At 43.1% G+C, this 27,823-nt stretch overlaps 3 protein-coding genes across 5 annotated transcripts in view; 2 read left to right on the top strand and 1 right to left on the bottom strand.

The window, feature by feature from the left end:
* LOC139382495 (vacuolar protein sorting-associated protein 53 homolog) overlaps positions 1–20,334 on the top strand; it is a 31,816-nt gene extending 11,482 nt beyond the window's left edge. Inside the window, exons 8-22 of the mRNA XM_071126580.1 lie at positions 1,007–1,085; positions 1,240–1,383; positions 4,033–4,175; positions 5,431–5,572; positions 7,127–7,222; positions 7,458–7,552; positions 8,612–8,854; positions 9,833–9,980; positions 10,055–10,137; positions 10,259–10,337; positions 10,432–10,580; positions 10,739–10,808; positions 10,933–11,070; positions 19,172–19,276; positions 19,415–20,334. Of these exons, the coding sequence (XP_070982681.1) occupies positions 1,007–1,085; positions 1,240–1,383; positions 4,033–4,175; positions 5,431–5,572; positions 7,127–7,222; positions 7,458–7,552; positions 8,612–8,854; positions 9,833–9,980; positions 10,055–10,137; positions 10,259–10,337; positions 10,432–10,580; positions 10,739–10,808; positions 10,933–11,070; positions 19,172–19,276; positions 19,415–19,585 (1,885 nt within the window). The 3' untranslated portion in view covers positions 19,586–20,334. The remainder of the gene's footprint in view (positions 1–1,006; positions 1,086–1,239; positions 1,384–4,032; positions 4,176–5,430; positions 5,573–7,126; positions 7,223–7,457; positions 7,553–8,611; positions 8,855–9,832; positions 9,981–10,054; positions 10,138–10,258; positions 10,338–10,431; positions 10,581–10,738; positions 10,809–10,932; positions 11,071–19,171; positions 19,277–19,414) is intronic.
* Positions 20,335–22,089: 1,755 nt separating this feature from the next.
* On the top strand, positions 22,090–25,000 carry LOC139382745 (refilin-B-like). Of its 3 annotated transcripts, XM_071126863.1 has the most exons (4): positions 22,090–22,381; positions 22,523–22,722; positions 22,983–23,077; positions 23,391–24,992. In XM_071126863.1, the coding sequence occupies exons 2-4, from the start codon at positions 22,525–22,527 to the stop codon at positions 23,707–23,709; spliced, it is 612 nt and encodes a 203-aa protein (XP_070982964.1). In that variant the 5' UTR covers positions 22,090–22,381; positions 22,523–22,524; the 3' UTR covers positions 23,710–24,992. The 3 variants fall into 3 exon arrangements, with proteins under 3 accessions (XP_070982964.1, XP_070982963.1, XP_070982965.1); XM_071126862.1 differs by having other exon boundaries at positions 22,090–22,722; positions 23,391–25,000; XM_071126864.1 differs by having other exon boundaries at positions 22,131–22,722; positions 23,420–24,992.
* A 72-nt stretch (positions 25,001–25,072) lies between these two features.
* Positions 25,073–26,851, bottom strand: LOC139383010 (ligand of ATE1). Its single transcript, XM_071127302.1, has 2 exons — positions 26,341–26,851; positions 25,073–25,677 (listed from the first exon to the last, which is right to left on the bottom strand). Exons 1-2 carry the CDS (start codon positions 26,525–26,527, stop codon positions 25,262–25,264), a joined length of 603 nt encoding a protein of 200 aa, XP_070983403.1. The 5' UTR covers positions 26,528–26,851; the 3' UTR covers positions 25,073–25,261.
* Positions 26,852–27,823: the final 972 nt, after the last annotated feature.

Raw genomic sequence — 27,823 nt, 5'->3', positions numbered from 1 at the left:
TAGGAAAATTGTGTTTGAGAGAGAACGAGTGTTTCTTTGTGTGTGATTGAAAAGTAGGCCTTTGTTCTCCCTCTTCTTTCCCCTTCACAGGATCAGTTGTGGGTTGTGTTAAGCACTAGTCCAGACCCCATACCAGAGTACGGTCTGTGTTCAGCCCTCAACCCAGCTAGTCCCTGTGTCTCTCTGGCCGGGGGAGCTAGCTAGGCTATCTGCTCTGTTTGCCTTGGAGTGGATGATAAGAACATGAATTTAGGAGAGTAAGGAAGTGTGTTTGTGTGTGTGTGTGGGAGGGGTCATTTTAATGTTTTTTTTCTTCCATAAACTTTTATGTTTATCCAGGCTTGTGTCTGTGTGTCCAATATCATTCAAAGCCACCCACACACTCTCTGACCACCACTGCTTTGTTATCTGGAAAAGGGTAAATGGGAGAAAAAAATAAACAGTCTTCAGAAGAAATTGACAAACATAAATGGAGGGATGACCAGACAGAAGGACAGCTGTAGCGTGGGTCTGACTGATTGTCAGGGGCATCTGCAGGGCACTGCCTGCCCTGTGGCATGGCATCCATCTGGTTTATTCTGGAAGGTTCTTCTTGTTGCTCTAGGATTGGACTCAAAATGCCCTACCAAATTCACTCATCACATTAGGCCAGTGGTTCTAGTTCTCACCATGGGTATGTGCCTGTGTGTCCTCTCCTCTTAAGCCAGTGGTTCTGGTTCCCACCATGGAACTATGTGATGCACTGTGTGACCCAATAAAGACTTCTGGAATATCTCTGACCCAATTAGTTAACACAACCACTGGCCCAAGTCATGCCAGTTTTGCCACGGCCTGAAAGCAGTCAGTCACGACTTACCAGTGGGTCCCTCTCAACCTAGCTACCATTTGGGAAACCGTTGCATTATGAAAATATCTACAGTTATGCTACACCAGCTCTATACCCAGTTCCAGCTTTCACGATGGCAATGTTTTCTCAATGTTTCTCCACTGTTTGTGTCATCCACAGGGTGAAAGCAGCCCAAAGTGAGCTGGGGACTCAGATCCTGGCAGACTTCGAAGAGGCCTTCCCCGCTCAGGGGTCAAAGGTGAATATTTTTGTGCTATGAATGCCTTGTGTGTTATCATATGAGCTTCATTAAACAATTGTATATGTATGACTGACTATACATTATATAATGTATATTATAATTGTGTGTGTGTTACCCCAAGGTATTTTGTGTGTGTACTCTATATCCCCAGAGAACAGGGGGACCCAGTAACGTTCTGAGGGATGCCTGTCTGGTGGCCAACGTCTTGGACCCTCGCATCAAACAGGAGATCATCAAGAAGTTCATCAGACAGCACCTCTCTGAGTACATGGTGCTCTTCCAGGAGAACCAGGACGTGAGTTTCAGTTTATTGTACTGCTAAGCATTAAAGTGGAACTGACAGCGTTTTAGCAACATAATCTTATTCAAATCTGTTCATAAACACCCCCAGGAAGAATACAATTTTCTGACAAGCAAGCACTTAGATATGGTCATTTTCCCATTTTCATAAATTCATAGAATGTTTGGGAATGACGTCCAGTAAGGCATTTGTGAAAATGTCGCCTTGCGTTTGGACAATTAATAGACACTGCAGCAAATAATACCTAATAAAAACATCTGTCTTGTCCATGACCCATGACCTAGGCCTATGTGTTAACAAGCCATTTGCCACACGGGCCTGCCATCATTCACTTTGAACTGGACTGTGTTTACAGGGTGTAGCAACAGCACAGCTTTAGATCATTAGAATGCATTTGCCAAAAGCCACAAAATACACCTGAATGGATTTCTGCAAATATGTAAATACCATGGGAGTCCTCTTACATTAGGGAACTACAGTCTTATTGATCAAAAAAACATGAAAAGGTAGGCTCTCTCAGTTGCCTATGCACATCAACAAGATCAACAACTAACACTAGCCAGAGGGAGAAGAGCTAAAATCTAATGAGGGAACATTAGGTAAACCCTTTCAAACATTTTAGCTAGTTGGCTGTCAAAATTGCACTGATAAGCGATGGGGAATAGTACCCTGCTCATCGTTCTGCAGCTTGCCTGCTAATGCATGCTTTTTCCAACTCACGTTTTGATAACTGATTGAGAGATCCTTGATGAAAACCTGCTCCAGAGTGCTCGGGACCTTCCAACAGGACAAAGACCCTAAGCACACAGCCAAGACAACACAGGATTGGCTTTGGGACAAGTCTCTGAATGTCCTTGATTGGCCCAACCAGAGTCAGGACTTGAACCAGATCGAACATCTCTGGAGAGACATGAAAATAGCTGTGCAGCAACGCTCCCCATCCAACCTGACAGAGCTTGAGAGGATCTGCACAGAAGAATGGGAGAAACTCACCAAATACAGGTGTGCCAAGCTTGTAGCGTCATACCCAAGAAGACTCGAGGCTCTAATCGCTGCCAAAAAAACAAAAAACAGTTTGCTTTGTCCTTATGGGGTATTGTGTGTAGTTTGAGGGGGGAAATAACTATTTTATAAATGTTAGAATAAGGCTGTAATGTAACAAAAGGTGGAAAAGGTATTGGTCTGAACTTTCCGAAAGCACTGTCGATGACTCAACTGTTGACTTATTTACAGGACCGCGGGCCTTGTTTGACATGTGCCCTAGCCTATTAGCCACATAATGACTGACTTGTGGTCATTGCCTTTCCTAGTTTGATTGTATTGACATTCCCAGCCTTAGTTACAGTCGTTCGTTTTTGTTCAAAATATTGAGTCATTGAAATTGTGTGTCCTGAATGGGTGGCGGCAGCTGTGATTTACGAACTGATAGCAATATTGTTTTGGACTACCAAAACATGTATTGGTGAATTATATTAATCATGCATTGAACTGCATCCACCTATTCTGCCAACAATGCCTCACTGTACATCAGGTTATATTTTACTCAAAATTCCATATCTTTAAAACCTCTTATAAAGTTGGTTTTGAAGCATGAACTTGGAATTTGATCTTTTTCCAGTTACACTTTAATCACAGACAAACTGAATTGGTCCACTCACACAGACAGCATCGTGAAGAAGGCGCAGCAGCGCCTCTTCAACCTCAGGAGGCTGAAGAAATTCGGCTTGTCACCAAAAGCACTCACAAACTTCTACAGATGCACAATCGAGAGCATCCTGGCGGGCTGTATCACCGCCTGGTATGGCAACTGCACCGCCCTCAACCGTAAGGCTCTCCAGAGGGTAGTGAGGTCTGCACAACGCATCACCGGGGGCAAACTACCTGCCCTCCAGGACACCTACACCACCCGATGTCACAGGAAGGCCATAAAGATCATCAAGGACATCAACCACCCGAGCCACTGCCTGTTCACCCCGCTATCATCCAGAAGGCGAGGTCAGTACAGGTGCATCAAAGCTGGGACCGAGAGACTGAAAAACAGCTTCTATCTCAAGGCCATCAGACTGTTAAACAGCCACCACTAACACTGAGTGGCTGCTGCCAACACACTGACACTGACTCAACTCCAGCCACTTTAATTAATGGGAATTGATGGGAAATGATGTAAATATATCACTAGCCACTTTAAACAATGCTACCTTATATAAATGTTACTTACCCTACATTATTCATCTCATACGCATACGTATATACTGTACTCTATATCATCGACGGTATCCTTATGTAATACATGTATCACTAGCCACTTTATACTATACTATGCCACTTTGTTTACATACTCATCTCATTTGTACATACTGTACCCGATACCATCTACTGTATCTTGCCTATGCTGCTCTGTACCATCACTCATTCATATATCCTTATGTACATATTCTTTATCCCCTTACACTGTGTATAAGACAGTAGTTTTGGAATTGTTAGTTAGATTACTTGTTATTACTGCATTGTCGGAACTAGAAGCACAAGCATTTCGCTACACTCGCATTAACATCTGCTAACCATGTGTATGTGACAAATAAAATTTGATTTGATTTGATTTGATTTGATTTGACCTGAAAGTGTGTTTGTCTACTGACCCAGGTAGCTTGGCTGGATAAGATCGACCGGCGCTACGCCTGGATTAAGCGTCAGCTGGTGGACTATGAGGAGAAGTACGGACGCATGTTTCCTGAAGAGTGGCGTATGACCGAACGCATCGCTGTCGAGTTCTGCCACATCACCAGGTATCCACACACACACCCCCTGTGCTGGAAATTGTTGAGACAGCCAGTGCCTCACTGTCTACACATTCTATCAACTATTGTAATAGTTGTGCTCTATCATCCCCTAATAAAATGTATGAGCTGGAGCACAGGGAATTATTCTGTGTGGAGGTGCTGACTTTTTTTAATTTTATTTTTATTTTTCACCTTTATTTAACTAGGTTGGCAAGTTGAGAACAAGTTCTCATTTACAATTGCGACCTGGCCAAGATAAAGCAAAGCAGTTCGACACATACAACGACAGAGTTACACATGGAGTAAAACAAACATACAGTCAATAATACAGTATAAACAAGTCTATATACGATGTGAGCAAATGAGGTGAGATAAGGGAGGTAAAGGCAAAAAAAGGCCATGGTGGCGAAGTAAATACAATATAGCAAGTAAAACACTGGAATGGTAGTTTTGCAGTGGAAGAATGTGCAAAGTAGAAATAAAAAATAATGGGGTGCAAAGGAGCAAAATAAATAAATAAATTAAATACAGTAGGGAAAGAGGTAGTTGTTTGGGCTAAATTATAGGTGGGCTATGTACAGGTGCAGTAATCTGTGAGCTGCTCTGACAGTTGGTGCTTAAAGCTAGTGAGGGAGATAAGTGTTTCCAGTTTCAGAGATTTTTGTAGTTCGTTCCAGTCATTGGCAGCAGAGAACTGGAAGGAGAGGCGGCCAAAGAAATAATTGGTTTTGGGGGTGACTAGAGAGATATACCTGCTGGAGCGCGTGCTACAGGTGGGAGATGCTATGGTGACCAGCGAGCTGAGATAAGGGGGGACTTTACCTAGCAGGGTCTTGTAGATGACATGGAGCCAGTGGGTTTGGCGACGAGTATGAAGCGAGGGTCAGCCAACGAGAGCGTACAGGTCGCAATGGTGGGTAGAATATGGGGCTTTGGTGACAAAACGGATTACACTGTGATAGACTGCATCCAATTTGTTGACTAACGGCAAATAAACTGGAAGCTACTATATACAAATAAATAGTTGCACACTCTCTCTATACCTAGAGAGTTTTACCCAATAAGTTACTGGGAGTTATATATATATATATATGTGTGTGTGATTCTCTTTATTTATTTTGATAGCTCCTCTATCATCCCAACACTATTCAGTAGACAGTTGATTTAGTCTTTGTTAGCCTACATGAGCACTGACCTGCGATCAGTCATTCATGCTGCAATGTGACGTATTGACGACCCTATGTGTCTCTGTGTCATCCAGGACAGAGCTGGCCAAAGTAATGCGGACGCGGGCCAAAGAGATTGAGGTCAAGCTGCTTCTGTTTGCCATTCAGAGGACCACCAACTTCGAGGGGCTGCTCGCCAAGCGCTTCTCTGGGTGCACCCTCACCGACGTGCCCGGGGTTAGACACACACACACACACACACACACAGTGCATTCGGAAGGTTTTCATACACTTTGACTTTTTCAAAATGTTGTTACACTACAGCCTTATTCTAAAATGGATTAAATAGTTTTCATCAAACTACACACAATACCCAAAATGACAAAGTAAATACAGTTTTCTTTCAAACTTTTTACATAAGTATTCAGACCCTTTACTCAGTACTTTGTTGAAGCACATTTGGCAGCGATTACAGCCTTGAGTCTTCTTGGGTATGACGCTACAAATTTGGCACACCTGTATTTGGGGAGTTTCTACCATTCTTCTCTGCAGATCCTCTCAAGCTCTGTCAGGTTGGATGGGGAGCGTTGCTGTACAGCTATTTTCAGATCTCTCCAGAGATGTTTGATCGGATTCAAGTCCGGGCTCTAGCTAGGCCAATCAAGGACATTCAGAGACTTGTCCTGAAGCCAATCCTGCGTTGTCTTGGCTGTGTGCTTAGGGTTGTTGTCCTGTTGGAAGGTGAACCTTCGCCCAGGTCTGAGGTCCTGAGCGCTCGGGAGCAGGTTTTTTATCAAGGATCTCTCTGTACCTTACTCTGTTTATCTTTCCCTCGATCCTGACTAGTCTCCCAGTCCCTGCCACTGAAAAACATCCCCACAGCATGATGCTGCCACCACCATGCTTCACCGTAAGGATGGTGCCAGAGGTGAAGCTTGCTATTCAGACCAAAGAGTTCAATCTTGGTTTCATCAGACGAGAGAATCTTGTTTCTCATGGTTTGAGAGTCCTTCAAGGTGACTTCTGGCAAACTCCAAGCGGGCTTTCATGTGCTTTTTACTGAGGAATGGCTTTCATCTACTCACTCTACCATAAAGGCCTGATTGGTGGAGAACTGCAGAGATGGTTGTCCTTCTGGAAGGTTCTCACATCTCCTCTGAGGAACTCTGGAGCTCTTTCAGAGTGACCATCAGGGTCTTGGTCACTTCCCTGACCAAAGCCCTTCTCCCCCCATTTTCTCAGCTTGGCCAGGCAGCCAGCTCTAGGAAGAGTCTTGGTGGTTCTAAACTTGACACAATCCTGTCTCGGCGCTCTACGGACAATTCGTTCGACCTCATGGCTTGGTTTTTGCTCTGACATGTACTGTCAACTGTGGGGCCTTATATAGACAGTTGTATGCCTTTCCAAATCATGTCCAATCAATTGAATTTAGCACAGGTGGACTCCGATCAAGTTGTAGAAACGTCTCAAGGATGATCATTTGAAACAGGATACACCTGAGCTCAATTTTGAGTCTCCTAGCAAAGGGTCTGAATACATATGTAAATAAAGTATTTCTGTTTTTTATTTTTAATACATTTGCCAACATTTCTAAACCTGTTTTCACTTTGTCATTATGGGGTATTGTGTTTAGATTGAGGAAAATGTTTTTTTTTTAATCCATTTTAGAATAAGGCTATAGCGTAACAAAGTGGAAAGTCAAGGGGTCTGAATACTTTCAGAATGTGCTGTATATACACACACACACACACACCATTGGGCCATCATTGTTGACTGTAGTGTTGTTTTCAGGTGAAAAAGCCTGAGCCACCACTGGAGTCCACCAACCCTTTCCTGGAGGACGAGGTTGGAGATGATGGTTCAGAGATAGAGGAGGATCTGGATAGGGTAAGACATGTTTGAGATGACCCTTTGACCCGGTCTGAACTTCGATCTTGATAGGCATAGGCTGACCTTCTGAGGTTATTTCCTGTGTCATGTTGACTCATGATGGGAATATCTCTTGGAGGATCTCGGTAGGACCTTTTTAAGGGATGACTTTGGAAAAATCTACTCATCCCCAAAGAGAGAAATCATGAGTATTAACTACATCCTACATTGTTGACCATTTTCCGCTCCCCAGCCCAAGAAGCACAAGGCTCCTGACAACCCCTTCCATGGCATCATTTCCAAGTGCTTTGAGCCTCACCTCTATGTCTACATCGAGTCTCAGGACAAGTAAGTTGTGTGTGTGTGTGTGTGCGCGCTTGGAGATCTGTGTGCCCAGAACGTTTCCTTTCTACCTCATCAGCCCCCCCCCCCCCCCCCATTTCACTCTCTTTCGTCCCCTGTTTTTCTTTCTGTCTCTGCTGAGGCAGAAATGGTTCCTATTAGCTGCATGACCACAGACGCTGAGAAAGATGGATTGAAAAGTGCTGCTGCAGCAGTTCGTTCTTTTCTCTCTTTACTCCTTCTCCGCTTTTTCTCTCCCACTTTTTTCTCCTCTTTGTTTCTCTCTCCCACTCTATTTCTCTATTTCCTCTCCCCCCTCCCTCCACCACAGACGTGGGGTCTCTCCAGGAACATGGTTCTGGGGCTTGTCTGTCTCGTGGCGGCCCCTAGTATTGGATATCTGGTGTGTTTAGTGCTGACTGGGCCTTACATGATCTGGCTATGGTTTTCTGTCACAACAGACAGGGCCAGACAATTCTACAACAGAGATTTCCAAAGCAGCTTGTCTCAATGGATACAACAGGAGAGTGAATAGTGACCTGATTGTTCATACAAAGTAGATTTTGTTTTCTGTCCTTGGCTTCATTTTACAGTAACAGTGGATGGGCAGGGGGTAAAGTACTAGACATTAACAGCCATGTAGACATTGAAATCAAAGGACATTGAATACAGCTGCAATAGAGGGAGAATCTCCTACCCTGTCTGTCTCTTCCATTTTATCATTACTGATGTGTGTGGCAGGTTGGCATTTGTCATGAATCTTGCTCTGGAAGCAGCTCTGCAGAGTGGTTGCTATCTGGCACAGCCACAAAGCCATAAATATTTGATTTTATACCTAACCACACTGCTAACCCTCAGGCCAAACCTTCAATTGAGAACAAAAAGCTCATTTTTTGTTTTCAGAAAGTTTTACGATAGAGACAATTTAGCCTTTGCAGCTGGGCCATCTAGTGTAAATCGCTCAGTTCTGCCTCCAGGGCAAGATTCATGGCAATAAACGGCAACCTGCGTGTGTGTGCTGGTGTCTAGGGGTCATCACTGAGCTGTGTGTGTTACTATTCTCAGGAACCTGGGGGAGATGATTGACCGTTTTGTGTCAGACTTCCGGGCGCAGGGCCCCCCCAAGGCGGGCACGGAGGACGGGGGAGCAGTGCTGCCCAGCTGTGCTGACCTGTTTGTCTACTATAAGAAGTGCATGGTGCAGTGCTCCCAGCTCAGCACAGGGGAACCTATGATCGCCCTCACCACCATCTTCCAGAAGTACCTCAGAGAGTATGCCTGGAAGATACTGTCTGGAAACCTGCCCAAGTAATTTACCTATATAATGATATGATGATGAGATGTATTTGTGAGGATGTAGGTCTAGTGATTATTTAGTAAGTGCTTTTTATTCATGCTGCTCACATACTGTGTTGGGCCCTAGAACCAGGAATGCAAGTTGCAGTACTTCCAGTATGGATTCCGGAAGGACACTGTGTACTTTTCATTCAAACCATTTTCTGGATGGTTTCTGGCTTTGTTAGGAAAATATTCTGACACAGGTGGCACTATGACAACCAGTATAAACTGTGGCCTACTAGGAGCTGGACTTGGACAAATGCTTCTGTCAAAGCAAGATTCTAATTCTTATGGATGATATATGCTGTCATCTGCTTCAATTCCCTTTTTGATGAAGAAATCTGCCAAAGTGTGTTAATTCAGAAGAGTGATCCCTCATTCTCAGGGGTTTGTTTGATCATTTTACGTGTTTAGTCGTCACTGTGTTTGATCATCTTTGTTTGTATGTCATGTGGTTCTGGAGGTTTACATCGCGGTGAGGCCTAATACTTCATGAGCCAAAACATCTTTGGCTCGATGGCCACATAAGCCCTATTATTCACTGGGGTTGATACACACACACCCACACAGACCTCTTGTGTGGCGTAGTGTATGTATTGTCTTGTGGAGTTTTAATGCTGGCTCTTCTGGGGGGTTGGAGCTGTGTTGTGGTTTTCCCAGAAGTTTCGGTTGTGGCATTTAATAATGAGAGGGAGGCGGTTTAGCCATGGTAACACTGCCCCCCCTGTCTGTGTGTGTATGTTTCTGGCTGTGTCCTCAGTTATCCAAAACTTTCTTTGAATAATAACCTATAACTAGGTCCAGGAGTTTCTCCTTGTCAGTTCACACTAGGTCCCAGTGTTTTCCCTTTAGAGCTCATGTGTGCAGACTTCTGTCTTTAATTCATGAGAAAAGGAAGCTAGTTAAAACTATTTAGATGCTTTGTCTCTCTCGGTCTCTGTCTCTCAGGACTAGCAGTAATAGTGGAGGACTGACCATCAAGAGTCTACTGCAGGAGAAGGAGGGTTCGGAGGCTGCTAAGTTCAATGTAGAGGAGCTGTGTCTCATCTGTAGCATCCTCAGTACTGCAGAGTACTGTCTAGCCACCACACAGCAGGTTAGAACACACACACACACACACACACACACTCAAACGGGTCTAGACTTAACGTTAAACCTATTCTGTATCAGTTGGAGGACAAGCTGAAGGAGAAGGTGGATAAGACTCTGGTGGAGAGAATCAACCTGACTGGAGAGATGGACACCTTCAGCAAGTATGCACCAAATCCTAACCTTCACTATAGGGGCAACTTCTGCCAACTCATAATGAACAACAGTTTAGGAGATTAATTGGATGTGAAGTCCATGACTGTAAACTCTCTCTGCGTCGATCAGTGTGATTTCCAACAGTATCCAGTTGCTTGTTCAGGACCTGGACGCTGCCTGTGATCCTGCTCTCACTGCAATGAGCAAGGTGGGACACCCACTGCATTCCTCCCTGCCTTTTCTCATGCTGTCATATTATATTTTCACTTTCAACCATTCTCTCTTGGTCTCCCTCCCTCTAGATGCCATGGCAGAGTGTAGAGCATGTAGGTGACCAAAGTCCCTACGTGACGTCAGTCATCATGCACATCAAACAGAACGTCCCCATCATCAGAGGGAACCTGGCCTCCACACGAAAATACTTCACCCAGTTCTGCATCAAGTTCACCAAGTGAGTTACTACCCTCTTCACTGTTCGTCAATATGTGTGACGAAGACTTGGTACTCCCATTGACAAGACAATTGATTTAGAGATTTTAGAAGAAATTGTCAGTGTTCAGAAATGAAAACTGAATTGATATTCTTTCTTGTCTTTTTTTTCCCCCTCAGCTCTTTTATTCCTAAATTCATCAACCACTTGTTCAGGTGTAAGCCTATCAGCATGGTGGGGGCTGAACAGGTAAACATACTTACCCTTTTATTTAATTAGCCTTTATCTAAGTAGAATTACGCTTACGGTCTCCGTAACAATACAAACGTTTTAACATTTGTTCTTAGTTTTCTTCTTCTGCTTTGTTCTTCAGCTCCTCCTGGACACCCACTCCCTGAAGACAGTGTTGTTGGATCTGCCCACTATAGGGTCTCAGGTGGTCCGCAAGGCCCCAGCCAGCTACACCAAGATAGTCGTGAAGGGGATGACCCGCGCTGAGATGATCCTCAAGGTGAGCCCTGTGACGCTAAAACGAGTCCACAGACACCGAGACGCGATAGTCCGGCATTCCATTGTGACACAGACATGACCACCATCCACAGGGGATGCACAGCCCGACTGTGCACCTCCCCCAAATCCCCAACCAACGCAGCTCTGCATACAAATCCTCTATTCATTTGAATGTGTTAAGTTGGAGAAATTGCATAAGCCGCACTGAGAATTCGAAAAGTATGAAAGGCAGCAGTCCAATATTCTTGAACACCGCTGTGCGTATACCTACATGTTTTGGACTCTGATAGGCACTTCACACAACCATGCTACAATGTTACACTACAACCATGCTACAATGTTACACTACAACCATGTTACAATGTTACACTACAACCATGTTACAATGTTACACTACAACCATGCTACAATGTTACACTACAACCATGTTACACTACAACCATGCTACAATGTTACACTACAACCACGTTACAATGTTACACTACAACAATGTTACACTACAACCATGCTACAATGTTACACTACAACCATGCTACAATGTTACACTACAACCATGTTACAATGTTACACTACAACCATGTTACAATGTTACACTACAACAATGTTACACTACAACCATGCTACAATGTTACACTACAACCATGTTACAATGTTACACTACAACCATGTTACAATGTTACACTACAACCATGTTACACTACAACCATGCTACAATGTTATACTACAACCATGTTACACTACAACCATGCTACAATGTTACACTACAACCATGCTACAATGTTATACTACAACCATGTTACACTACAACCATGTTACACTACAACCATGCTACAATGTTACACTACAACCATGCTACAATGTTGCACTACAACAATGTTACACTACAACCATGCTACAATGTTACACTACAACCATGCTACAATGTTACACTACAACCATGTTACAATGTTACACTACAACCATGCTACAATGTTACACTACAACCATGTTACACTACAACCATGCTACAATGTTACACTACAACCATGCTACAATGTCTATCTTTGACCATGCTACACCGTTTCTGTACAACCACACAACAAAGTTTCACTACCGCCACTTCTACCTAACCCTACCACTTAATTGACCCTAAAACCCAACCTTAACCCACGCCTCAAGGGTAATCCTAACCATTAACCTCTACCCTTTTTAAATACACTGGCTTGGCTAAACATGATTATAACCACTGTTCATTCCTGTGTTTTGGCATTTAACAATAGGTAACAATAACTAAATACTGGATTTTGTCTAAATGTGTGCTGTTTGACTGCCGAGCCAAGTATGAACATTGTCTGACTTGACCAGATTATCAACTTATGTTTTATTTTAATTGAATAACTGCTTGTCTACAGGTTAATTATTTCTCTTTAACCCCACTAAGGAAAGGGTTTTATGACCAAGTTCCCATTAAGTAGCTGAGGAATAGGAGCTGAGCTGTGCCCCTGGGTTTTAATGAGAGAGACCGGAGAAGAAGGCAGGCTTTAAACACACATGGATGTGCTCATGCACAGTGTGTCAACCTGCTGGAGCCAAGAGAGGTGTGAGTGGTTATGGAATGCAGGCTTCCACGCGTATACTCACGCAAGCAAACACACACACTTTCGGGAATGCTCACATACGTCAGACACATGTATCCTTGGCTTGTCTCTTCTACAGAGTAAACACAGTCTGTGATTGGTTGACCTTGCCCCAGGGTTGGCCAATAGAATGCAGAAAGACAATGGCACGCACCTGTCTTCTCAGCCAAAACCCACCCATCCCTAGAGCCTATCCCCTCACCCTACCCTAGTCCAGTTACCCTGCCCCCAAGGCTTGTGACCCGATCCCAGAGGAAATGGGACCCGCTCTAATGGCCAGGCTGATCTGTCTTAATAACCTCTTGTGACTAGGGGGCAGTATTTTCATTTTTGGAAAAATAACGTTCCCAAAGTAAACGGGATATTTTGTCAGGACAAGATGTTAGAATATTCATATAATTGACAGCTTAGGATAGAAAACACTCTAAAGTTTCCAAAACTGTAAAAATATTGTCTGTGAGTATAACAGAACTGATATTGCAGGCGATGCGTTCCAATGCGTCCCTATTGAGCAGTGAATGGGCTATCAACCAGATGACTTTTTCTACATATTCCCCAAGGTGTCTACAGCATTGTGACATAGTTTTACGCCTTTATGTTGAAGAATACCCGTAAGCGGCTACATTGTGTAAGTGGTCACCTGATGGCTCTCAAGAGTGATTCTCGCATAAAATACAGAGGTAGCCATTTTTACAATCGGTCCTACTGAAAAACCAATTGTCCCGGTGGATATATTATCGAATAGATATTTGAAAAACACCTTGAGGATTGATTATAAACAACGTTTGCCATGTTTCTGTCGATATTATGGAGCTAATTTGGAATATTTTTCGGCGTTGTCGTGGCCTAAATTTCCGGTCGATTTCTCAGCCAAACGTGAAGAACAAACGGAGCTATTTCGCCTACAAAAATAATATTTTTGGAAAAAAGGAACATTGGCTATCTAACTGGGAGTCTCGTGAGTGAAAACATCTGAAGCTCATCAAAGGTAAACTATTTAATTTGATTGCTTTTCTGATTTTCGTGACCAAGTTACCTGCTGCTAGCTGGACATAATGCTATGCTAGGCTATCGATAAACTTACACAAATGCTTGTCTTGCTTTGGCTGTAAAGCATATTTTGAAAATCTGAGATGACAGGGTGATTAACAAAAGGCTAAGCTGTGTCTCAATATATTTCACCTGTGATTTTCATGAATAGGAATATTTTCTAGTAATATTTATGTCCGTTGCGTTATGCTAATTAGTGTCAGTCGATGATTACGCTCCCGGATCCGGGATGGGGTGTCACTAGAGGTTTTAATGGTCAGCTTGGGACCTGCTCTAATTCCCAGGCTGATCTGTCTTAATGGTGAGCCTGAGAACTGCTCTAATGGTCAGCCTGGGACCTGCTCTAATCATGCTCTCATTGTTTCCGCCTGTTATAGACCCCTCTCAGCTCCCAGCTGTGCCCTGGACACCATATGTGAATTGATTGCCCCCCATCTATCTTCAGAGCTTGTACTGTTAGGTGACCTAAACTGGGATATGCTTAACACCCCAGGTGTCCTACAATCAAAGCTAGATGCCCTCAATCTCACACAAATGATCAAGGAACCCACCAGGTACAACCCTAAATCTGTAAACATGGGCACCCTCATAAATATTTTCCTGACCAACCTGCCCTCCAAATACACCCCTGCTGTTTTCAATCAGGATCTCAGCGATCACTGCCTCATCGCCTGCATCCGTTATTGGTTTGCGGTCAAACGACCACCCCTCATCACTGTCAAACGCTCCCTAAAACACTTCTGCGAACAGGCCTTTCTAATCGACCTGGCCGGGGTATCCTGGAATGATATTGACCTCATCCCGTCAGTAGAGTATGCCTGGTTGTTCTTTAAAAGTAATTTCCTCACCACTTAAATAAGCATGCCCCGTTCAAAAAATCTAGAACTAAGAACAGATATAGCCCTTGGTTCACTCCAGACCTGACTGCCCTCGACCAGCACAAAAACATCCTGCGGCATACTGCACTAGCATCGAATAGTCCCCGCGATATGCAACTTTTCAGGGAAGTCAGGAACCAATAGACACAGCCAGTTAAGAAAGCAAAGGCTAGCTTTTTCAAACAGAAATTTGTATCCTAACTCCAAGAAGTTCGGGGACACTGTAAAGTCCATGTAGAATACGAGCACCTCCTCCCAGCTGCCCACTGCACCGAGGCTGGGAAACACTGTCACCACCAATTAAATCCACGATAATCGAGAATTTCCATAAGCATTTCTCTACGGCTGGCCATGCTTTCCTCCTGGCTACCCAAACCCAGACCAACAGCTCAACACCCCCCACAGCTACTTGCCCAAGCCTCCCCAGCTTCTCCTTCACCCAAATCCAGATAGCAGATGTTCTGAAAGAGCTGCAAAACCTGGACCCGTACAAATCAGCTGGGCTAGACAATCTGGACCCTGTCTTTCTAAAAATTATCCGACACAATTGTTGCAACCCCTAGTACTAGTCTGTTAAACGTCTCTTTCGTATCGTCCAAGATCCCTAAAGATTGGAAAGCTGCCGGGGTCAACCCCCTCTTCAAAGGGGTGACACTCTAGACCCAAACGGTTAAAGACCTATATCCATCCCTTCTTTGGACATTGTGTTAACAAACCTCCAAGCAAGCTTCAATGCCATACAACACTCCTTCGGTGGCCTACAACTGCTCTTAAACGCTAGTAAAACTATATGCATGCTCTTCAACCAATCGCTGCCCGCACCCGCCCGCCCGATTAGCATCACTACTCTGGACGGTTCTGACTTAGAATATGTGGACAACTACAAATACCTAGGTGTCTGGCTAGACTGTAAACTCTCCTTCCAGACTCATATTATGCATCTCCAATTCAAAATTAAATCTAGAATCGGCTTCCTATTTCGCAACAAAGCCTCCTTCACTCATGCTGCCAAACATACCCTTGTAAAACTGACTATCATACCGATCCTCGACTTCGGCGACGTCATTTACAAAATAGCCTCCAACACTCTACTCAACAAATTGGATGCAGTCTATCACAGTGCTATCCGTTTTGTCACCAAAGCCCCATATACCACCCACTACTGCGACCTGTATGCTCTCGTCGGCTGGCCCTCGCTACATATTCGTCGCCAAAACTACTGGCTCCAGATCATCTATAAGTCTTTGCTAGGTAAAGCTCTACCTTATCTCAGCTCACTGGTCACCATAACACCCACCCGTAGCATGCGCTCCAGCAGGTATATCTCACTGGTCACCCCCAAAGCCAACACCTCCTTTGCCAGTTCTCTGCTGCCAATGACTGGAACGAATTGCAAAAATCGCTGAAGTTGGAGACTTATATCTCCCTCACTAACTTTAAGCATCAGCTATTTGAGTAGCTCACCAATTGCTGCAGCCCATCTGTAAATAGCCCATCCAACTACCTACCTCATCCCCATATTGTTTTTATTTACTTTTTTGCTCTTTGCCAGTATTTCTACTTGCACATCTATCACTCCATTGTTAATTTGCTAAATTGTAATTACTTTGCTAATATGGCCTATTTATTGCCTTACCTCCTTACCTGATTTGCACACACTGTATATAGATTTTTCTATTGTTATTGACGGTACATTTGTTTATCCCATGTGTAGCTCTTTTTTTGTCGCTCTGCTTTGCTTTATCTTGGCCAGGTTGCAGTTGTAAATGAGAACTTGTTCTCAACTGGCCTACCTGATTAAATAAAGGTGAAATATAAAATGTAAAAAAATGCTACATCAGCCATCAGGATGTCATCTATTCTGACCACAATCGTTAGGACTACTGAAGATACAAGCATAGCCTCGTCTCCCTTTCTGTGTTTTTTGTCAAGATCATGTATCAGATTATTTTATACCAAGGGACTTCTAGTTATCAGATATTCAGGATATGTGGCCCTACATTCAAAACAGTTTAGCGGCCTCTCCTCAGTGTCGACACCTGGGACGTGTATGGATGATTCCACATGTGAAGCACACAAGGCCGTTAGTCCATAGAGGAATGCCTTGAATGTGTTTACATACAGTACAGTACCAGTCAAAAGTTGGGACACACCTACTCATTCCAGGGTTTTTCTTATTTTTTTACTATTTCTACGTTGTAGAATAATAGTGAAGACATCAGAACTATGAAATAACACATATGGATTCATGTAGTAACCAAAAACGTGTTAAACAAATCAAAATATATTTGAGATTCTTCATATAGCCACCCTTTGCCTTGATGACTGCTTTGCACACTCTTGGCATTCTCTCAACCAGCTTCATAAGATAGTCACCTGGAATGCTTTTCCAACCGTTTTGAAGGAGTTCCCACATAGTGTCTTCGGAAATTATTACAGCCTTACGTTACAGCCTTATTCTAAAATTGATTAAATAAATAAAAATCCTCAGAAATCTATACACAATACCCCATAATTACAATGAAAACAGGTTTTGGACAATTTTAGCACATTTATACAAAATAATAAACATATACCTTATTTACATAAGTATTTAAACCTTTTTCTATGAGACTTGAAATTGAGCTCAGGTGCATCCTGTTTCCAATGATCATCCTTGAGATGTTTCTACAACTTGATTGGAGTCCACCTGTGGTAAATTCAATTGATTGGACATGATTTGGAAAGGCACACACCTGTCTAGTTTTGATGTCTTCACTATTCTACAATGTAGAAAATAGGAAAAATGAAGAAAAACCCTTGAATGGGTAGGGGGCAACTTTTGACTGGTACTGTACATTCCCCTTTGTCTGCCGCCCATTTCTCGTGTGTGTGTGTTGTAAGGCCTTGAACCGACATACAAGGCGTATAGAATTGTTTTCCTCGATCTGGTGAGCAGTTCAGCCCTGGAAGTTGTGGTACCTATGTGCCTGTTAGGTAATTGTTTTATGTTGGGCCTGGCAGGGCCTACAGATGCTGAAAGTATAGAGAAATACATGTTACCATATTTCCTATGTAGTGCACTACTTTTCACCAGAGCCCTAGTCCTTATCAATCCATACACATAGGTCAGTGTGGGGCCTCAGGCCAGTATGGATGGACTATTCCTGGTCAAATGTTTGTAGGATCTCCATGGGTGATCAAAGTAAAGGTTATGGTGATGATGACTGATAGTAGTAGTTTAGGCTGTTTGAGTATAATGGTCTCCCAAGTTTAGACCTGTTCTGGTGAGTCTGTCTGTAGGTTGTGTCTGTCTCTCAGGCTCAGGCAGCCCTCCTTGGCCCATGAGACGTGGCTGTTTTCCACGCTCTCCAGCCCTCTATCCACCAACCCCATCTCTCTCCCCCACCACCAGAGTTCTTTTCTGGGGAGTGGAAATGCTACAACACCCCTCCACCCCAGCTACTTCTAGCCTGGGTGTTTTTTTTCTTCTTTCGTTCTCACTCTCCCTCCCTTTCGTTTTTACGAGCTAACTACAACAGTCCCTCCCGGCTTTCCCTGGGCCTCCCTCCAGGACAGTTGCTAAGTAAATCACTCAGTCCAGAGGGGAAGGAACCTCAAGAATTCCAGACAATCCAGTGTTCTATGTTCCGTCTCTCTTTGGTTTCGCTCTTTTATACATTCTGGCCCACACCCCTTAGGCACAGAGAGAGGACAAGAGGGGTTGGTGAGTGACAAATGTTTTGGGTAGAGAAAAGGAGGGGTGGAGGGGGTGCAATTCCCGATTAAAAAAATATATATATATTTATAAAAATTAAATTTGATTTTTTTGTTTATTTAAATGATAATATATATTGTTCTCAGTGTTATCTGTCAACCATGTTTGTCTGCCCGCTCTGTAGCAACCCACTACAATCAGTCTCAATGCTACCTGATCCAGCTTTTCCTATCTCTCTCTTGAAAGCAAAAAATAAATCCAACCTACAGTATTTCACCTTATTTTTTAAAACCTTTTTTAAATTTTTTTTAACTAATCTCCATTGCAATTTGCCCAAACACTCGATCTCTCATTATAGCCCCAAATAATGACCGGTGAGGCTAATTCCCATCCACCATGCGTGGAGTAATTGGTGTGTAAAAAGAAGAGGGGTCAGGTCTCCTAAATATATAGCCTTTCAGTAATATAGCCTAACAGTGCAGTCAGTGTGTGCTTCTATAATGGCACCCTATTCCCTATAAAGTGCACTACTTTTGACCAAATCCCATAGGGCTCTTGTCAAAAGTAGTGCAGTATATAGGGAATAGAATGTAGTTTTGGAAGCAGTCAGTGTTATGTTCGGGCTTTGTTTGCAGCTTTAACCACTTGCACACTGTCTGGTCTGATAGTTGACTGACTCTGGGGCCTGTTTGTTCTTACAGGCCACACGCACTTACCGTGCGCACACAGTTTATGAATCTTGGTCGTCTCATCATGGCTCTTGGGAACTGGGGGGGGGGGGTCTAAAAACCCCATGCTGTGCTTCAGTATTGAGATGTGAATGTATGAGCAACACTGATGTCTACTACCCACCCTCTACAGGTGGTCATGGCCCCCCATGAACCCTCTGTGGTGTTTGTGGATAACTACATCAAGCTCCTCGCTGATGGAAACCCAGAGACCTTCCAGAAAACTCTGGATATGAAGGTAAGGGCCACTTTGGTTGGGTTCACTTGTTTTGTCTTTCTCACTGACCTGTTTTCAATAGTTATCGCCTACTTCCTCTGGCTCTGTTGTCTTGTTCTCTCTTGTTTTTTCCTCTTGCAATAACGTGTGTGTGTGTAGGGGTTGAAGCGCAGTGAGCAGAGCAGCATGTTGGAACTCTTCAGACAGAGGTTACCCACTCCACCCTCAGGGGCCGATGGAGGCCCCTCTCTCTCCTTCAGCACCCCCACCCCCGAGCAGGAGAACTCGCGCATACGCAAACTGGAGAAGCTCATCAAAAAGAGACTATGAGCGTGCACACACTCATCACCATACCACACACAAATGATTCCAGTAATTCATCTCAAATACTTTTTCTTGCTCTGTTCAAGCATAATGGAGAATTGCAGGCAGAGTAAAGACATGATTGTCTCATTTTTGTTAGGAGCATTAATGACCCTAATGATTTCAAAGTCAACTGTCGAATTATGAAGAAATTTCCTCAGCTGCAGAGCTGTTGGCACGTATTACTCATTTACTTGTGTATTTCTTTTCTGCTTCTCTTTTTATGACACTAAATACCCAAGCTTTGTAAATGTTAAATGTAGACTATATCATACATACGCTATGCATTTTAACAAAATGTGTTTGCACTTAAAGACTGAGCTACTAACTAAAAACAGCTTTAGGAGCAATTTGCTTCCGCTTTGGCACCTATCCTCCCAGTCCCAGACTGAGAACAAGGAACTTCAGTGCGTTTGAAGCTAACGTTATGATATTCTCCAGTCCTGTGCCTTTGTGTGTTTCTCTTGGTTCCCTGTTCAAGGGGAGGATGCAGTTAGTTAGGAGTTTGTATGTTTCCAGTGTCCCTTCACAACAAGAACACCCTCCAGGTGGATGGACCGCATCCCACCATGCATTGATGTCTCCAGGTTCAGTGGTTAAGCCCCCAGGTCCAGGACAGAGGAAATCCCAAGATCCTCTATCTCCTCAATTAGACACGAGACAGTTTCTGTGCTTTTTGAAAATCCCCCATGAAATGAGAACCAGTCAAAGCCTTTTAACTCTGGCCCTTCGCCAGGAACTGTGTATGCGTTTGAGACATTAAGCATGTTCATTTATTTAAGCTATATTTCCCCATGTAATTCCTTGCTGAGCGTTTTATAAATGTCAATCTGAAGTGTATATGTGTGTGTGTGTGTGTGTGTGTGTGTGTGTGTGTGTGTGTGTGTGTGTATATATATATATATATATGTGTGTGTCTGAATCGATTTGATTACAGTGAGGGAGAGTTGCAGTACTTTATAACAGAGGAACTCATGTTCACTGTTGTACAAGGATGCATTGTACAACATATTGATTTCTGTTTAAGATTTATTGTCTAAACCTTTTTTTTATTTTCTGTTATTCCGGGCCTCTGTTTGACATTGACAGGCCTAGATTACCTGTCAATAATAATTCAAACTTACTGACACTCCCATTATGCTTGTTTGCACTGAGCTGCACTGGGTTCGGAACGCAATCATGGTTACATTCGGAACGCAATCATGGTTACATTAAGACACTGTGTAAGATTGAAATACCGCTAGTTTTCCCAGAAAACATCCCTTTACATCCTCATGCTAGCTAGCAGTAGCCACTGCGCCCAGTTTGGAATGACAGTGTCAGCCAATCAGCTCCTTTATTGTTCAACCATGGTGCTTCACGGTGTGTGTAACCATGATTGTGATCCGACCCCAGTACAGCTCAAGCGTAACGGTAGGGTTGGTATCTTCTGGCAAGTTCTCATTATGATTGACAGGTCATCTAGGCCTGTCAGTGTCAAACAGTGGCCCGGAATAACAACAGAAAAGAAAAATGTTTAGACAAATCTTCAACAACAAAAAACATACATTGTAGAAAATGATCATTGTATAACAGTGAACATGAGTTTCTGTTAGACAGGGAACTGAGAAGTTAGCACAATGATGCTTGTGGAGAACAATAATATATTATTGAACACAGTTGCTTTTCATATCGTCGTTGAGCTAATTATTTCTACTGTGACTTGCTTCGGATAAAGTACTTATTGCATGTAACAGCAAATACTCTGGATCAGTGATCATTTGAGGTGGTTCATTCATATTATTTGGTGGTGTAGCACAAGATAAGGATGGGGTCTGAAGAATGTGTCTTTCTAAATAATTGTGGTTGAGGCATGAACAATTGTTTTTGGATTTCATCCTTGGAAATCCTTATTCTCCCCAAGAGATAAATGTATGTATTAATATATTAATGCTTTTCATGTACACATTCATGCCTTTAGTTAATAAGAAGAAAAACATGTTACTTTGTATTGTCAGTAGGGGTAGGCCACCATTGTAAATAATAATTTGTTCTTAACTGACTTGCCTAGTTAAAGGTTACATTTAAAAATAAAAAAAATAGGCTACTGTAGTGGCAACTGGTCAAAAACATGAATACTACAAGTTTGCCATCATGTTTTCCTTATCGGAATGTTGTATCTCACACACACACCGCTCTCTATCCGATTCCATAGATGTAATCATTAGTCCAAACAATTTTTTTTATATATATTGGACGAATTTCGCTCCCGTTTAAGAAATGTTTTGCAACAGAACCGGCCCAATGAATAGGTCCAATTCAGTTTGAACTTTTACCAGGGTATTTTTTTCAGGGGGTGAGGGCAAAAAGAGTTCCCATGTTTCGTTTTGTTGCCTTTCATTTTTCCTCCAATCAGAGGTGAGGGTGTGTTTGAAAGGCGTTACCTTTTCTCTATTTTACTGCTAACAAAACTATGAAACCTTTTTGAAGGGAGAGAAGTTTGAAGACAGGTAGGCGTGGACAATCTTCAGTGCCTTCTCATATGTGTTCTTTTATATTTCAGTGCCCTTGACACACAGTTTGATTTCACTATTTTGTTAACTTCAAGGCCAACGATTTATGTTGAATCTCTTTATTTGGAAGGGCAAAAACATATTGGGGAGGAGAAATGTTCGTTGACTTATGGAAGATTTAAATAGCATGCAGTACACTTTGTCTAGACCGTAGCCTATTGCGAAGCAAGAGAAGTTGATACAAGCCAATTGCCAACTTGCTTGATCATTGGTAAGTTACCCAACGTGAAGGATCAATTGCATTCAAGGGAAGTCGCGTCTACGAATTGGAAATCAATTTGACCTACAGTTCTGCAAACTCGTCGCGCAGTAGGGGTCGTCATTTTATTTTTTGACTTTTTTTTTATTAAAGCAATGGTGGGCAGACTAAACTTGCTGAATGTATGTGACGACGAGCCATTGGACATGAGTTGCAAAGCCGAGCGGGGACTTGACAGCCCGGACTCCGGACTACCCTCCAGCCCCAGTCCGAGCCACTGGCTGCTGACTGATTGCGGGGATAAAGGTGCCATAAGCCCGGTGTCTGAAGACGAGAGGACACGGTCATCCTTGGTACGTAGGCTGTCGCACGGTTTACTACAATTGTTACAGTAACTGATAAAATCCCGCTATGAAATTGTAAGATAAAGTTGTTGCATTGTTTAAAAATTGTTTCTGAAATAGCCTCTGAATACGTTTCCCTGCATGGCCCATAGTGAATCTGGGTCATGTCAATAGTAAATTGGGTGAGGAGCTTAAGCCAATCACATTTGCCACCTCCACCAAATATGTTCTCCTTATGCTAGTGCTGACTGTTGGCTGACTGCTTGCAGGTCCCTATTTTATCGATTGGATCTGTTCCTCAGCTGCACACGTTGTCCTACGGGGAGGGCATAGAACTTGATCCACTACCGTCCAAGGAAATAAGGTATACTGTTTTAAATGACTGCATGTAGGCTATGAATGTTTGTGTGGTTTGAAATTGGCTTAGCACTGTGTGCTGCATCTGCCTCGCTATTGGTATAAATACCTTTTTTTAAGAAATGTGGTGGACCACGGATCAAATGTTGCATTTAAAAAAAAGTTATTTTACTTCTGTCAGCCTGTGTAGGCCTCCTGTAGCCAAGTGTCTATTTCTTGGAGGTTTGCAGTGCTTGAAAACTTGCCGCATTCCAGTTCTAAAACGATATCTAGCTGAACATGCAGTGAAATGACACTTGCCCAAACGTTGTCATTCCTAGATACACATCGTCTGTCCACTATGATTCAGAGCGTCACTTTATCCACGACGTGGCCATGCAGCCCAGAGGCCTGGGTCTGGAGAACTGCAGCCAGACGTTCCTGGCTGTCCCTCACAGCACCTGGAGACACTACAAGACCCAGCTAGACCTCCAGCCTCGCCAGCGGGCCCAGCATTTCCAGAGCACCACCATTGTCTACCCCAAGCACGCTCGCACCATCTACACCACAGAGCTGAGCTACGACAGCCGCCGGCTAGCCAGGAGATTCTTGTCGAGCGTTGAGCTGGAGGCTGCTGACCGGAGAAGGCTACCCCATTGAGGTTAGGGGAAGGCTGGGCACGGCCTGAGGGAGAGGTCCCTGGGCCCTGTGGGGCCCAACCATCCACCAGGCCGACGCCACACATGGACCCAGGTTACACAGTCTATTAATTTAGATTGGTACTCAAATGTGGGCTACGATACTTTCCAGGCTCCAGGAGGGCAGAAGATGGAAGCCATATCTCTAGATCTGGAGTATCAAACAAATAGCAGGGACATCTGAGTGAGGCTGCCATCTACCAAAGTGTTGATCCATTAGTAGCTAGTAAAGAGTTCTCTGGTATTCAAAGTTGGATTCATTTTAACCAAGTGTTGAACTGTGGACTGAGACAGGTGATGGTGTACTGTATACTATCACCATGGAGGAACTTATAAACCAGATTTGGAAGTGAAGGATTGTTAGGGAAGTGTAGTCTGGACCATCACTGTCAACATTCTGTGTTTAGGCCTAACCATTGCAGTGGAGCTCATTGAACAATGATCCAACAATATAAGATTCTAAGGCAATAGTGGAGTTTCCATGTGATTTTTGTAAGTATTTACATTTGTAGACATGGGGAGTTGTCAAATTACTGTCTATGACTGGGCTTAAAAATGTCTTGTCAAATCATGGTATTATGGTGTATTTGTTGCACAACATTACTTATCACAAGCATGAATATATATTCCTGGATAGTGTAACACCGAGCCATGTATAGAGATGTATGATCCTGGTGTAACACCAAACCCCATCTAAGTCTTGCCTAAACCAACATTGTCTACTGTAAGTATGGTCATGGAGCAGAAAGCCACAGCTTTTTTCATATTGTGTAAAAGAGTTGCAAGTTCTGTGTTGAAAGTTGGGACATTTTTCTTCCCACAGACAATTGTGAATTGAAGAAGTTTGTGTTAGTTGGTAATGAGTAGTGAGAGATTATCAAATGTGTCATTATTGTTTTCAGTTATAAAGTTTTTGTATTTTCCTAATAGTGAAGTCTTGTTCTTACTAACACCTTATGGACTGTCCATAATCTTTGCCTATCCTCTTCTGGTTGCTTCCAGAGGTTTCATTTAGTTATGCATTTATTTGATGCTAATAAACTCCTTTTGGTAGCCTAATAGATTACTATTAGATTACTATTAGGCTACCAAACACAGGTAACTTCCCTCAAGGTCCTACAAGGATACACATCTAGAGGACCTGAACTGTCTTGAGATACCCAAAGGGCCTTATTGAAGTAAAATGATTTCGCTTTTAAAGCTCTGTTTTTATAGTGTTTGTTTGAAATAAAGACCAACTGTTTTATATCAGATTTGAGAAGTGTTACAATTATTTGATATGTACTCCAATGCCATAAGCAAATTCAAAATAGTCTTATCAGGATTTTATCTTTTGGTTATCAATTAGGGATATGCCTTTTTTAAATTGCCACTAGTTGAGTAAAGATGCAATTACAATGTTCCACCATCTCAGATTGAGACTGCTATGCCATCTGCAGGATAGAGAAGGTGCTGCACATACTGTATAACTGCACATAAAACCTATAGATTTATTAATGTGAAAACAGCCCCACCTAGATATTGTGTGTAATGGCACCACTGCTCTCCAAGTGTCCCTTGAACAAGCCCAAGTAGTCCATCACCCCCTGCTGTGAGGCCAGGTACCGTTTCCTCCGGTTGGCCTTGTACACCTCTATCCTCTCTGCCTCGGCCACCGGATCCTCCAGAACTCCATCCCACCTCAGGCTCTCCCTGGCTGGGTCGTTCTGGCCAGCCTGGTCCCATGACAGTGGGGCTTGGTGGGTACCAGCGTCTGGCCCTGTCAACGTTTCCTCGTGTTTCATTGCCTCTCGCTGGGATTTATTGTTGCGGAGGCTGGTCAGACTTCTGGCCTTGGTCTTTTTGCTGTTGGAGCCCTTCAGGGTGGGTTTGGACCGTGTGGAGGAGCCTTTGACGACCTGTTGCTGCTCAGTGTTGGTGAGTTTATCTGCTGTGAGTGCAGGCCGGCAAAGTGCAGGTTAATCTTAATTTGATACCAAAGTGTTTTGATTTCACAACACTATCACTCAACACATTCTCCCCTTGCAGGTCACTTTAGACTCTCGCATTTAGTGCCTTTTTAGCGATGGGGCAGGCAGTGTTTTTTTTCAAAAAATATATAATGCTCTAAGCTATTCATTGTTTATTGAAGGTGCAACATGCAGAAATAACTCAGACATTTCCTTTTTACTTAACTTCTAATAGTTCCCCTAATTTCCGTTTTTGACAAGAAATGTAGTGTTAAATCATTGTACCATCTAAACCGCTGTGAAATATTAACCAAAAATATTGTGTTTGAAGCAAAACCGAAAGTAAAACGCACAAACGAAACTTCAGAACAGGAAACAGAAATGGTGCACATAAAACGTATCTACCGCTTTCTTTTATTTTATCAGGGGTCAGACTTGCTTTCAATGAGTGACAGATCTACAACTCACATTTCTATGCGAATTTGGTCGGGTCACCCAAAAAGTTACATACTGCAGCTTTAACAAAAACGATCCATGTTGGGGTTACTATGATAACGTTATGGTAACCCCGTTGTGGGTAGGTCTATAGGTCCACACTAGGCATTTAAACCTAGATTTTGTGAGCATCACCAAAACAAACCAACCTGCTGCATCATCGGAGTTTGAAGGCGAGCTCGGTCCTCTTCTCGTCGAACCACTCTTCTTTTTATCTTTTGTTTTGTGCGTTCTCTTCTTTTTCTTTCGCTTGCTGTCATTTGTAAGGCTCACGTTGGTAGACATCAGAGCATCCTGGCTCCATACCGCCGTATCAACGTTTCTGCTGTGGTTCATTCTCTACCGATGCTTGGGCTAACTCGATACACCATCAAATTATTGATAGTTGATACATTGTGTCAACTGCTTTATATCGAAGGATACATAAGGCCTAAACTTTATACAACGGTTACACCGGCGTGATGAATTGAGAAACGAGAACTTAATCAGATACTTTCAAGGTGTGCACTCCGATCCACTCTTCTCACATGGAACTTCTCCATGGAAACCAAAGGATCACCATTCCCAAATTCTTCGCGTTCGTCTGACCTATTCTAGAATGATTTATATGAGTTGTACAGTAAAACTCGCGCGTGATACAAAGTATAAAACAAGACCCCATATGACGTGTCTGTGGAGGATCACGTGAGGAACTAGTGTTGCAGCGATTGATTACTGTAGCAACATTTTAACAACACTAGTTACTCACGTGATCTTTCACAGACACGAACCAATGAGACACGATCAAAACTATTCTGATGTCATATGGGGAGTGACTTTACTCTGACAAGTCTGGGCAAAAAATCCATTGTACAGTCGTGGCCAAAAGTTTTGAGAATGACACAAATATGAATTTTCACAAAGTCTGCTGCCTCAGTTTGTATGATGGCAATTTTCATATACTCCAGAATGTTATGAAGAGTGATCAGATAAATTGCAATTAATTGCAAAGTGTCTCTTTGCCATGCAAATGAACTGAACCTCAAAAAACATTTCCACTGCATTTCAGCCCTATCACAAAAGGACCAGCTGACATCATGTAAGTGATTCTCTCGTTAACACAGGTGTGAGTGTTGACGAGGACAAGGCTGGAGATCACTCTGTCATGCTGATTGAGTTTGAATAACAGACTGGAAGTTTCAAAAGGAGGGTGGTGCTTGGAATCATTGTTCTTCCTCTGTCAACCATGGTTACCTGCAAGTGAACACGTGCCGTCATTGTTTTGCACAAAAAAGGGCTTCACAGGCAAGGATATTGCTGCCATTAAGATTTCACCTAAATCAACCATTTATCGGCTCATCAAGAACTTCAAGGAGAGCTGTTAAATTGTTGTGAAGAAGGCTTCAGGGCGCCCAAGAAAGTCCAGCAAGCACCAGGACCGTCTCCTAAAGATGATTTAGCTGCGGGATCGGGGCACCACCAGTACAGAGCTTGCTCAGGAATGGCAGCAGGCAGGTGTGAGTGCATCTGCACGCACAGTGAGGCGAAGACTTTTGGAGGATGGCCTGGTGTCAAGAAGGGCAGCAAAGAAGTCACTTCTCTCCAAGAAAAACATCAAGGACAGACTGATATTCTGCAAAAGGTACAGGGATT

The sequence above is a fragment of the Oncorhynchus clarkii genome, chromosome 24 (assembly GCF_045791955.1).
Source record: "Oncorhynchus clarkii lewisi isolate Uvic-CL-2024 chromosome 24, UVic_Ocla_1.0, whole genome shotgun sequence".
NCBI lineage: Eukaryota > Metazoa > Chordata > Actinopteri > Salmoniformes > Salmonidae > Oncorhynchus > Oncorhynchus clarkii.
The sequence above is the reverse complement of the archived record's forward strand: the minus strand, read 5'-3'. Positions and strand labels throughout refer to the sequence as shown.